The following is a 15,288-nucleotide window of genomic DNA, read 5'->3' as shown; positions in this document are numbered from 1 at the left end:
TCGAAGGCCAAGTGAAAATCCCAAGATTCCGGAGTACACATTGTAATAATAACAAACATTATTTGTAAAGCGCATATCTCCCACACACACACAAACACACACACACAAACACACACACAAAAAAATAGATTGATGTCTCTATGCACATGGAAAGAGGGGTAAAAGATAAAGAGGAAATGAACATGAGAGAAAAAAATAAAGAGGGAGAGAGAAGACGAGATTTAACGAGATGAAGAGTGACAAAACTGCGACATACAGCGTAATGCCTAGTCCATGCATTGTTTTCAAAAGACTCTTAAAATAATTTACTGTATCGGCCTCCTTGAGATGCGTGTATAATTTGTTCCATAACTGCCAGTTAGGATTTGGCACCATAAAAATTGTTGATATTGTGTGTGTGTGTGTGTGTTTGCGTGTGTGTGTGTGTGTGTGTTTGCGTGTGTGTGTGTGTGTGTTTGTGTGTGTGTGTGTGTGTGTGTGTGTGTGTGTGTTTGCGTGTGTGTGTGTGTGTGTATGTGTGTGTGTAGGGGCGGGTGGACATATGGTGACATACCTTCGAGAAAGATTTACACGCATGCAGTTTTTAACTGATTTACAGCATTTATATACATCGGAAGTACGAGATCAACAGAGTAATTTTGTCTTCTCCCCAAAAGTAACTAAAGATATTTTTCTCCGACCCAGAGTCACAACTCTTATCCAAAAGCTTAGGGAATTTCAGTTTAAAGTTCTTCAGGGTGCACTTTATACAAAAGTTAATCTGTTGAGATTTGGGTTTGTTTCGGATGATCTCTGTTCTTTCTGCAAAAAGAGCACAGAGACATATTCACATTTATTTTGGGAGTGTATTAAAGTGCAGGATTTGTGGCAAATTATTATTCAGAAATTTAATTTAGAAGAACTAGGAAATATGAATTGGGAAGTTGTTTATACAGGTATATCCGGAAACTCGTTAAAAGTCAAAGGATGGAATACAATTATATTGATGATTAAACATATTTTATATTTAGCGAGATCAGAAGGGGAGGTACCAAAGTTTAATGATGTTATGAAGTATTTCAAGATGTGTAAAGAAGAAGAAAATAAGATAGCGAGTAAAAAGGAACAGTTGGAATGCATTCGTCAAAGTGGGAATATATAATGAGGTATACCGAGGATGATAATGTGATCATCTTTTTCTGTTTTGAATTTGCCGCACATGTATCTGCGAGTTATTGTCATATTGTTGTCGGGTTTTTTCTTCTTCGTCTCTGTTGCTTCTACCATTTCCACATCACTTCCACATTATGATTAGGAAGTATTTTATTGCATGAGAAACAAAATGGCAATTTACACGGCAGAGCTATTCAAGTGTGAATAAAACCTGAAACCTGAGGGCTGAAGGTACGGGGGGGGGGGGATGGGGGTGTATGTTGGCGTTGAGTGGGGAAGTGTGTGTGCATGTGTGTATGTTTTCTCGCAAATGGCCTCGTTTGTTTCTTTGTTTTTTCTTTTTTTTCTTTAGAGAAGCAGTGAAATATGCCCCATTTTGTGTTTTAAGCAAATTATCTATTATGTCCCTGTTTTGCGGGCTTTTTGCGAGAATATGTGTTCAAAAAAAAAAGCGGATTTCGTTTCCTTGGTTAAAAGAGTTACAATGTAAGTTTGACATTACTTTGCACTATGTTGGTGTTACTGCATTTTGTCCTGATATAGTGTAAGATTGACGTAATTGTGTACAATGTTTGTGTATAATATACAGTTTGTCTTTGTATGATGTTGTGTTTTGTTTCTGTGAACATTTCTGTTTCTATGATCTGAAATTGAACGAAATTCGAATAAAGAATTATCCAAAAAAATACAAAAGAAATTTGAACTGAGAGCGAAGATTTAATTAGATGCTATCAATACTACCACACTGCCTATAGAATTAATTGTAAAGTGAAGAATCTTGGTCTTATTAAATTTAAAACCATTATGAACTGACCAATTTTTCATGTCTCCCATAAAAGCCTGGTGATGCAATACTGCTTCAGACTGATTACCCTTCTCTACCAAAATGTAAATGTATGTAATGCAATGTACAATTGCTCTCGGCTGAAACAAGTTAACCATCCAAATGAAAGTTGGTTCAAGGAATGTAAACACTCAATACAATATTATTGTGGTTGTGCCAAACTTTCAAACATGTAATTTCAATTTTTTGCCAATAATTTGAAATTGTCGTCTCACATTGTCTAGATGAAATATAGACCTAATAAGAGAACAATGCTGTACATGGCGGAGGCGTGCCAGTCGCCATGTAGCGACATTTCTAGTTCAACATATATTGTACATGCATGACAAAAATCATCTAGGCCTATCACATTACTCATTATATCGCACCAAATATGTAAAGTCTATCTGGAGTGCAGAAAGCAATCTCACCACTCTCAAACTCTCGTAGATGGTACCAATTTCTTTCTGGTTTTTGTATTTGAAAATCAGTGACGATGTTGTGCACTTGCTCCAAATCTCTCGTGTATCGATCGACACTGACAAGACCCTCCTCGTGATTTACCCAGGCTACAATGACCGAATCATCTCGACAAACAGCTGGGAAGGGATACATACCCTCCTTCTTCAAGACATTCTCCTTCTTCCCGTCACCATCAAGGCAGACGACAGCTGATACATCTTTCAGTATCAGTTTCCCCGTGGTGTGAAAGGAGAATAGTTGCCAAGGTGTATATCCATCACACAATATTCCCCTGATTGCCTTACCACCCTGTGGGGTAAATACTTCGATCTTTTGGGGCTTCTTGTAACCCACGTAGATATTATCATCCCTACCGACAATGAGACCACCATACCCACCGTCATCCAAACTCATTGTCTCGAACGTGACGTCAAGTTTCTTCTTCTGTGGAGTGTAGAGTGACATCTTGTTGTTTGTATTAAGTACAATACTTCGACCATCAGCCAAGAATCCAATTCTCCTGACATTGACATCCTTCAGCACGGTTTGCTGCAACTCGCCATCAGAGGAGTAGAGATGCATTCCGCCTTGCCACGATCCCACCGCCATCTTACTGTCTGGTGCACGAGTGATACAGTCCATGCTGTCTTTGCGAGGGAGATCTACGTCTGCTTTGACATTCCACGTGTAACCTTCCAACTCTCCAAGACAAAGTTCATTGACCTTCACGTAACTACGGAATGAAATCTTCTTCGCCCGTTCTGTCACAGTTTTTGGTGATTGGTTGTCAGGATCATCTCGTCCCAGAAAGCTCTTCAAGTTCTCGCACAGCGTGTCGTGGACAAACAAGGCGTCTTTCTCTAGCGGTACCTTCATACCGTTAGTTACCAGCTCTTCCATAGCGTTCACGTGACTGACTGTTTGGCGACTCTCTTCCTTCATAGTTTGTAATTCCTTCTCGAATTTTTCAGACAATCGTTGCACTTGGCATTTCAACGCCTCTTTTCTGTCTGATAATAGCTGTATGTATTCCTTGTACGTCTTGTCGATGTCATCATTAAGCTTTCTCAGCATAGTTGATATTTCATTGCGTTGTGTCTCTATACAATCGATATGATTTCCAATGGTTGTTTTCTTTGATTTTGCCCATTCTTGTAACTCCTGGATATTTTTCATTACATTCTCTTCATGGACGGCTGCCTTTTCAAGCTGATGGCCTGCTTGTATGTGCTCTAGCATCCCACACGTACTGCAAATATTCTCCCGGCAATGGGTACAGAAACAGTCTTCATCAGCGCTGGGGTGTGTCTTACATTTCCGTCTCCTCCTAAGCAGAACTTTTCCCGAGAGCACCTCGCTCACGGGAACCACTTCGTGGTTGGAGAGCGGTTGCCAGGCAGAGTGGACTCTCTCACACGATTTACACATATTTTTCGCACAGTCCTGACAGTAGGACACAGCTGGTGGCTTTTCGTCCGTCTGACAAACTGTACATGTTGGATTCTTGGTTTTCACTTCGTCAACTAAAGAACTCAGGGGTACGTTTGTTTGTAACTTATTCACATCTCCACTGGGTACGAGAGTTCCTTTCCTGCATACAGGGCATGTTATTGTTTGTTGGCTTGGATGAGTTTGGGAGACTCGTTCCAGGCATCCTTTGCAGAAAGTGTGTGAACATGTCAGTGATTTGGGTTGGTTGAACAGTGTCAGACAGATAGGACACTCCAGATTCTGGCTACTGATTTGATGAAACGTTGCCATGGTATCTGTCTGAGTAGCAAAAGAAGCACATAGCGGTAAACACATAGACAAGTATCATCAGAAATATGAAATTAGCATTTATCAAATATTAGAAATGGGAAAGTTCATGCGAAGAATGACTTTAGAATTGGCATGTTAAAACCAAACAAGGAAGTGAGGCACAATTAAACAGATTTGTGTTGATTAGTTTAAATGTGTACCATGTTTTACTGAGTATGCTCAATACAATTTTGAGTGGAGGAGATCACATTAATTGGCTGTCTGGTTAGCCCGTCATAGTACATTTTTTTTTTTTTTTTTTTTTTGGGGGGGGGGGGGCTTGTTTAACAAGTTCTGCTTTTTCAAGGTCCCACACAACATTCCATGTATTCATCAACCTGGTTTAATTTTTGTAATTATGTACAAAATAATGTACATGTTCCCATGAGGGGTTTGTTTATTATGTGAATGAATTTTGAAAATAAATTGAAATTTGTGATTTTTTTTTGTATGATGTTGCGAGTTCCGATCGAGTTGCTAGAATAAAATCAGAATATTCCTTGTAAACATATGTACTCTAAAGGAGTAAAACAGTTGCATTACGATGCATTCACCAAAATATATTGGGGTGATTCCAGCAGGTAATGGAGGGATTATTCTTTTAATCGTGACCCTGTATATAGGAAGAATCCTCCAGCGATATTGTAGGCCTAAATAGAAGTTGTCATGTAAAAAGACAATGTTAATGCAAATCCGGGCGAATTGCGAGAAACTATTATTTAGAAATTTAAGTTTATTTGACTGATTGTAAATAATGTAACAGGTTGTCCTTCAATGCATACAATGTATCTATATTCTTGATAGACAGTAATACAACTTTTTTTTTTGATGTGCCTGAAGTCAATTGTTTTGTTTGTCTTGGAAGTCATGTAGAAACTTTATTCATTTACCTCATATCACGTCGAGAAGAGAGTTAGGCACAAAGAATATTTTTCTTTCTAGCATTACGGAAACTCCGTGGACAAACCGAACAGGCATGAGTGTTTTTAAAGGAATTTATAGGGTTACAGGGTATAAACTAATATGTATCTATATATATATATATATATATATATATATATATATATATCGGACATTTATGAAAACTTCATACTACGACGGACCAATAATCGGTCGATGTTCTACATTTTTGTTTCCGATATCGTTTTATACAAAATCAAAAAACTTCATTTGTCCCGCTGAGAAAATATCCGTGGTCCTAAAAATTGAAGTGGGCCTTCTTTCAGTGTAATCTAATTCCATATTACATATACCAATATAAAATAGTACACTAATACACTACGAATTAACAACAATTATCATTTTGCGGGCTTTATAGGGAAGGACCCATGGACTGACAGTCGGAATTGAATTCTAATACATATATATATATATATATATATATATATATATATATTGTGATGACGTTTAATCGTTTGCATAAGGGGTATCGATGACCTTGTGTCCGTTGAGGTCATAACCATAATTACATTTTAAAAAAATCAAATATTCCAGGAGAGGGTTAAAACAGGGAAGAAATATAACTGGGAATAGAGGGTCGCCCTGAAAGGTACGTTCCCACAAAGGGCCTCAAACATATCTCTGAAGCCTGCTGTACAATCAATTGATGTAATCTACCAGGAGGGTGCCCTGAATCTACTAAACAACTGGGTACATTGTGACGAGAATGGGCAATGAGATGGAATTTCTAAATGAAGTATATCTATATTTGAGTAAAATGGCAGGACCCTTTAACCATATTGTTTGATTGATTGCAGCCAATTGTGATGTACAGTCACTGTGGATTCAGTGTCTATTTAGGTTTATTTATACATGCAACGAATCTAGCTTGCAGAGTGATGCTCTTCCAGATTTTGGGAAAGATTTGATTGCTATGACTGGATTCCTTTAACCTTTTCCAGCCATATTAACCCAATTTCTATATGAACATTGAGTTTCATCTTGTGAGAACTGAAAAAGAGTGTTCATGATCTGGATAGCATCCTTGCAGTGTTGATTAAAATACGTATCTTAATTTTGGTGACAGCCCCCCCCCCCCCCAATCCGGAAAAAAAGAACAACACACAAACAAGGAAAAGAAAATAGTTGCAGAACACCTAGCTGTTCGGCTCTTTCTTCCAGTGTTCCTCCTGGCTCCTCTTTCTGAAGGTAAGGCCAATTTTTTCGTTTTCAGGTCAGTAATTCTCCACAATTAATTCTTTGAGGAATAAAACAATCACACCCTTGGATATAAGGAGTAAAGTAACGCGTGCCCCTCCCCCCCCCCCAAAAAAAAAGAAAAAGAAAAAGAGAACAAGGGAGAGGAGACCGACATCGCCATAAAATTTTACGGATGTACTGAGTTAAAACTCGATCAACATTTTGCCAACTGCAAGCGTATTGAAATATCTATCTTGCTGTGGCTCTATGTTGTGTGCAATTCAATGCCAGCTTTGCTACTTGTTCCTGACATTTTGTTGTCACGTCAACAAGTTTGGAGGTACTAAGATGCGTCGAAATACAAGGGAACAGAATTACTATTTGATGGACAAATGAGCTTCACAGTACAAGAAACACTCTTTGAGTAATTTTGTCCTTTATCTGGCATGCAGACACCCTGATCAAGTACCAGAAGTTCTGTAAAAGAGAACTGATACCTCTCTCTTGTATTAAGCTAGGAAAAGAAAGTGATTGTGCAGGCCATTGTTAATACAGTAAAAAGGTAAGTCCTAAAGAGGTTTGACCTACAAATAGTTTTACACAATTAGATCCCCAACTATCTCTGACGATTAATGATTAATAAATTTATTCAAACAGCATTACTGTAACAGCATTATGCCAGATTTACTGTTCGGCAAAAAGTACAAATATATAGGCCTACATAGCTTCTGGGGATAAAGATGTAAATCAAAACCAGCAAATTTATGATAAAACTGTTCAACAAACAATGAATAATCATATACAGGGTGGCCCAAAAAGAACGGAACACCTAAGATCTTTAATTTCAGCTATATTGTTGCTAATATTATGTCACTATTTTGCATACTATTGGAAAGGCCATTCCTTTTCCCATATAATGACACCAAGTTCTTAAATTTTGGTTAATGCGTTATGATTTTAGAACTATTTTCGTCAACCCTTACAATTTTCAAAATGTGATCATTTTGCACTCTCAGATATACCGAAACCAGCGAGAAATGGGCTTGTCATAGAACCAGTAGCGTTCACAATGTGCGGAATGTGGGGCGGACAGTGTTATTGTCGTCAGGTCGACTCATTCACAATGGTAACGGATAATGACAACCACATTCTACACATTGTGAACGTAACTGGTTCTACGGCAAGCCGAATTCTCCCTGGTTTCGGTATCTCTGAGAGTGCAAAATGATCACATTTTGAAAATTGCAAGGGTTGACAAAAAATGGTTCTAAAATCATAACGCATTAATCAAAATTAAAGAACTTGGTGTCATCATATGGGAAAAGGAATGGCTTTTCCCATAGTATGCAAAAATAGTGACATATTAGCAACAATATAGCTAAAATTTAAGATCTTAGGTGTTCCGTTCTTTTTGGGCCACCCTGTATAGTGATCATTCATTAGTTGTACAACTACGTGTCAGGTACGACAGTTAGGAACACACGAATGTGAATATAGATATAGTTTCGTATGCTTACCAAGTATGCTGTACTTCCTGGTTTAATATTGCTGATTTCTATCGGGCTCTAAAGTGCATTTTAGGCATGAGATTACAACCTGATGTCTGTTTAACCTGTTGGAAGGTACGAACATAAATTAGATCGACTGTGGTCTTATTGTCAAGATCCCATCAAAATACTAAGAGATTAAGGACAGAGAGATGCATTACGTAGCACTCAGAACATGGTCGGTCAATTCAAGCGGCTTTCAGTAGAATGTCTGCATTCTTCATGACCTTTTCATTCTGACCTCTTATATAAAGTGATAGGAGCGGGTTTTCCCCACACCTCCAGCACAATCTATATACGAAAATCTCACAGCGCATGATGAAATCTTGCATTGTATACAGTGAGCTGTTCATGGGAAACTAATGGAACTGAAACGATAATTTCGTGAGCGAGATTTTCTGATTTCTTCAGACAGCTGGACTTATCAAATCATAACAAAGAGCAAATATTGTGTGCTGTGTTGAGATGTAACTTGGTTTCATCGTTCCTTGTCTTCCTCCTCTGAATGGAATCACAATTAGGCCTATATTTTTATTCCTATCATGTGATTTGGGATATTTCCCAGAGTGAATTTTCGAAACAAAATTACAGCAAAAAATGTGCTGAGTCGATCGCCAGTAACTTGTAAGTTATGATAAAGGCCTACATACAGAATAGTCCTAAGAAATAAAGAACTTAAATCTGTGCAATCTTGAATATATGCCAACATTGTCACTTAATTATTGATAAAACTCATTGTATTCTTTTCAGCAACAGTCTTAAAACCCTTCCTTTTCATATTAAGTTTAGTGAAATTGAATTAAATCAAGTTAGTAGTATAAAATTTTTAGGGCTTTTTATTCATAGAGATTTATCTTGGAAATCTCACGTTAGTTATTCAAGTAATATTCTTTCTAAAAATACGGGTGTTCTTAATAAGCTTAAGAGTGTTTTTCCAAGTCAAATTCTTCTTAATCTTTATTCTACTTTAATTACTCCGTACCTTAATTATGGTATTCTTGTGTGCGGGAATGCACCTAAAAATCTTCTTGATATACTGTTCCGTATTCAAAAACGCGCCATCAGAAATATCATACAGGCATGAAGTCACTAAGTTTGTAAATTGGTGTCAAAATAACAATCTGGTCCTCCATGTGGAAAAAAAACAAAAGAAATGATTTTGGATTTTAGGAGACAGAGAAATGATATTATTCCTTTAAGTGTACATGGTGAGAATGTTGATATCGTTACAGAATATAAATACTTAGGAGTTCATATTGACAATGAACTGTCATGGGGAACACATGTTAGGAAAACATACTCAAAGGCAAGTCAAAGGCTGTATTTTCTTGGGAAAATGAACAAGTTCAATGTGAGTAGAGATATCATGAGACTGTTTTACAGCTTAGTAATTCAATCTGTGATCACATATTGTTGTGTCATCTGGTTTAACTCTCTGAGGGTACAGGATAGGTTAAGGCTTGAGAGGATTACAAAGACTGCTGGGAAAATAATAGGTGAAGATGTAGAATGTCTCAGTAATTTGGCAGATGAACGGCTTCTGACTCACTTTCAAAACTTATTGAAGGATTCTTTACACCCACTAAATCCTCTAGTGATTTTAAATGAGTCTGGTCGAGCACGTCAGATACGCGTTAGAACAGAACGTTTTCGGACAACTTTATTCCATGTGCAATACACTTATTCAATAGTTTACAGCGACGCTGAGTCAGTGACTGTTCGGTCTTTGCTGAAGTTTTTATTATGAGTCTGTAGACTGACATATGAACCTTATGAAACTGATATCCATTGTAACTATTTGTGAAGAATTATGTTAGGAATTTATATACTTTATGTATGCATTTAAATTTGTTATTGATGGGGAAAGCATGTAGTTTCTCTTCTAGCATATGCATTTTTCTCTCTTTTCTTGCTATCTTTCTTTTTTTTTTCTTTCTTTTCAACATTTCTTTAACTGTTCTTTCTTTCTTTCTTTTCTTTTTCTTTTCTCCCTCCCCCTTCCCCTATCTTCTTTTTTTTTTGTATCATTAGATATTACAAAGAAGAATTTTTTTATTCCATGTGCAATATACTTATTCAATAGTACTCAGCGACACTGAGTCAGTTGGAGCTGTTTGGTTTCTACCGTAGTCACTTTCTTTAATCTTTTCCTAGGCGTCTGTAGATTTGACACATGAATTGTGTTTAGGGATTTATAAGTATCATAAGATGCCATTTAGATTTGTTTTATGTATTATAATATGTTACTTAATTTGTTATTGATGGGAAAACAACAGGGTATATGTAGTCTCTCTACCAGCACATGCATTGTTTTCTCTTTCTCTTTTCTTCTTTTTCTTGCTTTCTCTCTCTCTCTTTTTTCCTCTTCTTTTCTTTCCCCCTCATTCCCCTCTCATCCTTACTTCTCGCCTCGTATCACTTGATATAATGAAGACGTTTGGTCATATTTATGTATTTTCACCACTCGATTTGTTTTAACTTCACGTGCATTAAGCACACTTACACAAGACCATGGTAAATTGTTTGAGCAGATGCGGATTGTCTCGCCTGGAGTGTGCCGGGCGTTCATCGTGGTAACTACACGAATTTGCATGATTCGGTTGGCATGGTCACTGCCTGGCTTGCACCTGGTGGGACATTCCGCATCTGAAGTTACATGAAGTTACATGAAGGTATGCTACTCCTGAACACTGCATTCCAGCTTTTGTGTCCTTAACTAGGGCACTATCGACAGGTTGTCTTTGTGTCTTTCCCAGTGCAGTCTTTGTATATGTATTTCTTTCTAGTAATTCAATTTAAACACAGTGCAGTGCAGAAATGATGTCCTTTTTCTCTTCTCTATATCAGATTTTTCCTTTCTTTTTACCACTTCTAGTTGAGTGTCTCCCTTTTTTCTTTCTCCCTCACTCTCTTTCTTATTTCTTTCTCTCTCTGTCTTTTCATCTCTTATTAGTCGCTCTTCCTGGTTACTCTGTATTATGATTGTGAAGATATTTTAATTGTGTTTTAATTTATGTGGATTGTATATTATGTGCGACTGCTAAGTTATATTGTTGTAGTTATATTTTTATGTCTGAATTATGTATACTTTGTATAATTTGTATTGTATTTTTTCACCTGGAAAATTATTATCTTTTTTGTTGGAAGAAAGACTAATAAAAATATCTGTATCTGTATCTGTATCTGTATCAACCATGTCGGATATTTGTCCCACACGAATGATTTATTTTTTAAAAAGTAAAATACTGAAAACATTAGATCTGTTCAGGTACAACGTCGGCATATTTATGTATACATTTTCTGCCAAGGAGTTACTGGATGTTTTGCTCGCGTGTTCAGGAAAAACTATTTGATTCATAATTATCCTACCCGCCAAAGTGACGCATTTCACCTTCCACGTACTCGAACAATTTTCGCAAAAAAACCGATAATGTATACGGGCCCTAGATATTGGAATGACCTCTCCCCCGAAATAACAAGCTGCTCGTCTTTATATTCCTTTAAAGTATGGTGAACGAGAAAAAAAAGGACGATATTCGTAAACAAGGTGATCTATACATTTCTGGAAAGCTTAAGTCTCTAGGAATATGAATAGTTAACTTTCAGAAGGTAAAAACGTCTCCAGAACGACGGAGAGATGGTGTTTTGAGACCCTTTTTAGACCATCAGAACCCGATCTGGCGGCGAAATTTTGGTGACCAAAATTATGACGTCACGAAATGTGCGCTGTGCTACCACTCCATCCACACAGTAGGCTGCATCTATGGAGGGCCGTTGCGGACGTGGTTCGTTTGGGGCATACGACGTTGGTCGTATGGCGTGGCAGTGTGACCGTTTCCATGTATAACGCCCCAAACGAGTTGTGTCCTCGGCGGCCTTCCATATCCGTCACCGCTCCCTCGCTTCTTCTACCACTCCGACTTTGCCACTGTCAGTGTCATCACTTAATTCACTCTCGATGTCAAACTGAGAGTCTTTCTGTACAAATAAGGTAAAAATTGGACATTTTAATGTCTCAGCCGAAAAAGCAGAGGCGACTCAAGACAGGCCAGATATTGCATCCGCTCTCCAAAAAATACGTGTGTTGCGACAAGGATTGTCGCCACGTCAAAGATTGTCGCCCCCGGCTAGGGGGCGACAATCTTTGACGGAGTTGGCGTCAAAGATTGTCGCCCCGTCAAAGATTGTCGTCTGGCGACAATCTTTGATGAGAGCTGGCGGCAAAGATTGTCGCCCGCCCTCGAAGCACATTTTGCTGGGTAATATCGCTCTTGACATAGTCATTGAAATACCAACACTTCACTTACATGGCTACATCCATGCAAACATGCCATGTAAAAAGTAATGGTGAGGTTTCAAGAAGTGTGTATGTGCGCGTGCACATGATAACTTAAGTGTCCGTTTGTGCGTGTGTGTGTGTGCGTGTGTGTGTGTGTGGGGGTGGGTGTGTGTATGTATGTGGGTTGGTGAATGTGGGTGTGGGATGATTTAGGTTTTGGTTAATCGGGGGTTGGTGGGTTGGGGATTTGATTTGAAGAAGGATAGTTATAAATGGTATGACAGATTTTGGTAGGATTTTTTTTTTTTTTTTTTGTATATGCCCTTGTAAGTAAGAAGGTGTTGCATAATCCAAACCAATATATTCCAGGGATATAGGTTTGGTACATGTCAAAACTTTCTCGTGAAGAAATTGTTAGTAGGGTTGATCTATAATCGAGTTATCTATGTTGAAGTGAGATTATTTGTAGTATAAATTGAGAAACGGATTTGTTTGTGTTTTGAATTGCATTTGTAACGTTTTTGTTCATGTTACACCCAGAATGGGTCTATTTATGAATGATTTGAATGAAATCAACTAATATCAAGGAAAAACAAAAAAAGTGTTGAGGTGGTTTATTTGCATTATGAGGATTTGTTTGAGTGTTTGTTGGTGTTTGTTTACAATACGTATGTATTGGCGGTGTGCATATGACAAAGAATAGTGATATGGAAGTTGTAGTTCAGACTGATGGAAGAATATGACTACAGTGAAAAAAATGAACAAAGACAGATAACATTTAAGGAGGGTACCTCCCTCGTATGCCTTTTCTCTCGGTCTCTCTCTCCTAGCCCGCCTCACCGCTGAAATTGACACACCCATACTATTTTGAAATCAACGCTGCTGTGAACTCTATAAATACGTGCTCATACACGTTGGAGGCATTTTCATTGCCACAGTAGTGCCTGCTGCTCAAAAAAGTTTGTTCGCACAAACATCAAAACACAAACACAGACAAACGTACGCATACAGGCACACGTATACACACAGACAAACAAACACTACCACTATACAACCACCACACATGCACAGTTTCTACATATTGTATTACTATACTCAAATAATATACTGCAAATAATCTCTCTTAAACATAAATCACTCGATTATAAATCAACCTTACTAACGATTTCTTCACGAGAGAGTTTTTACATGTACCAAACCTTCTCACTTACAAAACATATTATGCATAAAAAAAAAAACCCAAATACATTATACAAATCCAGAATGAAAACAAGTACATTATACAAATCCAGAATGAAATCATTCATAAGAGGAAAAAAGAAAACACACACACACAAAAAAAAAAAACGACCAACCCTTCCCCTCCCAACCGGAAACAAATCTACATCTATCCTAAATATTAAATCACACCAATATCTATCTTACCATTTATAACGATCCTTCTTCAAATCAAATCCCCATCCCCACCAACCCCCGATTAACCAAAACCTAAACCACCCCACTTCCACATTCACCAACACACACACACACACACACACATACACACACACACACACACACACACCCACACATACGCATAACTTACCAGTCATATTACCCATCTCACCAAAGCATAACACCGGAGCAACCACCCCGAGCCGGGGGCGACAATCTTTGACGCACATTTTTTTTTTTTTTTTTTTTTTTTTTGCCATCATAAATTGTCGCCATCGAGGTCAGAAATTGGGAACTGCACAAGCGTCAAAGATTGTCGCCAGACGACAATCTTTGACGGGGCGACAATCTTTGACGCCAACTCCGTCAAAGATTGTCGCCCCGAGCCGGGGGCGACAATCCTTGTCGCAACATACGTGCTTTATGAATGGCTGCCTCGATGTCCCGCTGCACTTGTAAAGGGTTTTGTTCATTTCGTGACGTCATATTTTAGGGCTCGAAAAAGACGGCTGTTCCGGAGCGAATATCACTGAAGCAAATCAGTCAGTTTTAACTCGCGATTTCTCAGTTGCGCGAATATCTGTTACTAAGTCACATTAAAAATCTGTTTCAGGAGACATTTCCCTCTGCTTTGAAACCTTCTTTTATATGATTTCTTGATTTTAATGTCTCGTTCACCATACTTTTAAACGCAAATTAAAAGAGTCTTTATTGAGTGCATATCTTGCAGACACTGAATAGTTGTAATGTCTTATGTAATACTGTGGTATGTTATTGTCCGATCAAACATTCTTGTCAACACGCTGCAGATTCTATTTTTGGTCTTGCCGTCAGGCTCTCCGAATTCATCATTAGCAATTCCACACTCTACTTCGTTTCCCTCTCTTCCTCTTTCCCTCTACCTCTCTCTAACTTTCTATCCAGAGCTTGACGGCAGGCACCAAATGGCTTAAAGTAGGCCCGCATAAAGAATCGCCCTCTCTCGGACAACTCGGGGCAGGCACCAGACACGGAGCGAGTCGATCTGGAAAAGGCTGTGAATGTGACGTCACCGTATCGAGCCTGCACGCGCACGCTGCAGCTAGCTAGCTGCATGCATGTGATATGCATTGCTAGACTGTAGATCTATGTTTTTCTGCTCGCGATCGCCTCATCGTCAGGAAACGCGGAAGTTTAGTAAAATCAAATCTGTCACTGTAAAGTTCTGATTTAAAACTACGGGATTATCAAAGTAATATAACATTTCCGTGGAAATTCAAGCTTTTTGATATCAGTAAGTCATTATTTTTTAGTTCGAAACCGTTGAACGATCGACGATTGTTTACTACAAGTTGCACGCACTCTGACTCGGACGCAATTCGGCGAGCTGATGATCAAGTTGGAATGTAAGGCTACTTCTCTTCGTGCCAGTGAAGCTTGGAATCTAATTCTTTGCCTTTGGGCATTGTTTGCTACTGAATAGTAAGTATAATAACCTTCGTTTTAAATATGTAAACGATGTTTATTAGCTGGGCCATTTTGTTGGAGAGTGACCGTGAATAGTCGATACAACTCTGGGTCTCTTGGGTCTCTTGAAGGTTGCGAAAATCCTTCCCCATACAGCCATGGCCCATACTTTAGTTTTAGCCTAGATATATCTGCAGCGCAGCCCC

General features: G+C 38.3%; 1 protein-coding gene across 1 annotated transcript; it reads right to left on the bottom strand.

The window, feature by feature from the left end:
- Nucleotides 1-2,353: 2,353 nt before the first annotated feature.
- LOC140227162 (uncharacterized) lies at nucleotides 2,354-4,207 on the bottom strand. Its single transcript, XM_072307593.1, has one exon. The coding sequence runs from the start codon at nucleotides 4,196-4,198 to the stop codon at nucleotides 2,354-2,356; it is 1,845 nt and encodes a 614-aa protein (XP_072163694.1). The 5' UTR covers nucleotides 4,199-4,207.
- Nucleotides 4,208-15,288: the final 11,081 nt, after the last annotated feature.

This window comes from Diadema setosum, chromosome 4 (assembly GCF_964275005.1).
Source record: "Diadema setosum chromosome 4, eeDiaSeto1, whole genome shotgun sequence".
In the NCBI taxonomy this organism is placed as follows: domain Eukaryota; kingdom Metazoa; phylum Echinodermata; class Echinoidea; order Diadematoida; family Diadematidae; genus Diadema; species Diadema setosum.
Note: the sequence above shows the minus strand (reverse complement) of the source record. Positions and strands in the feature narration are given on the sequence as shown.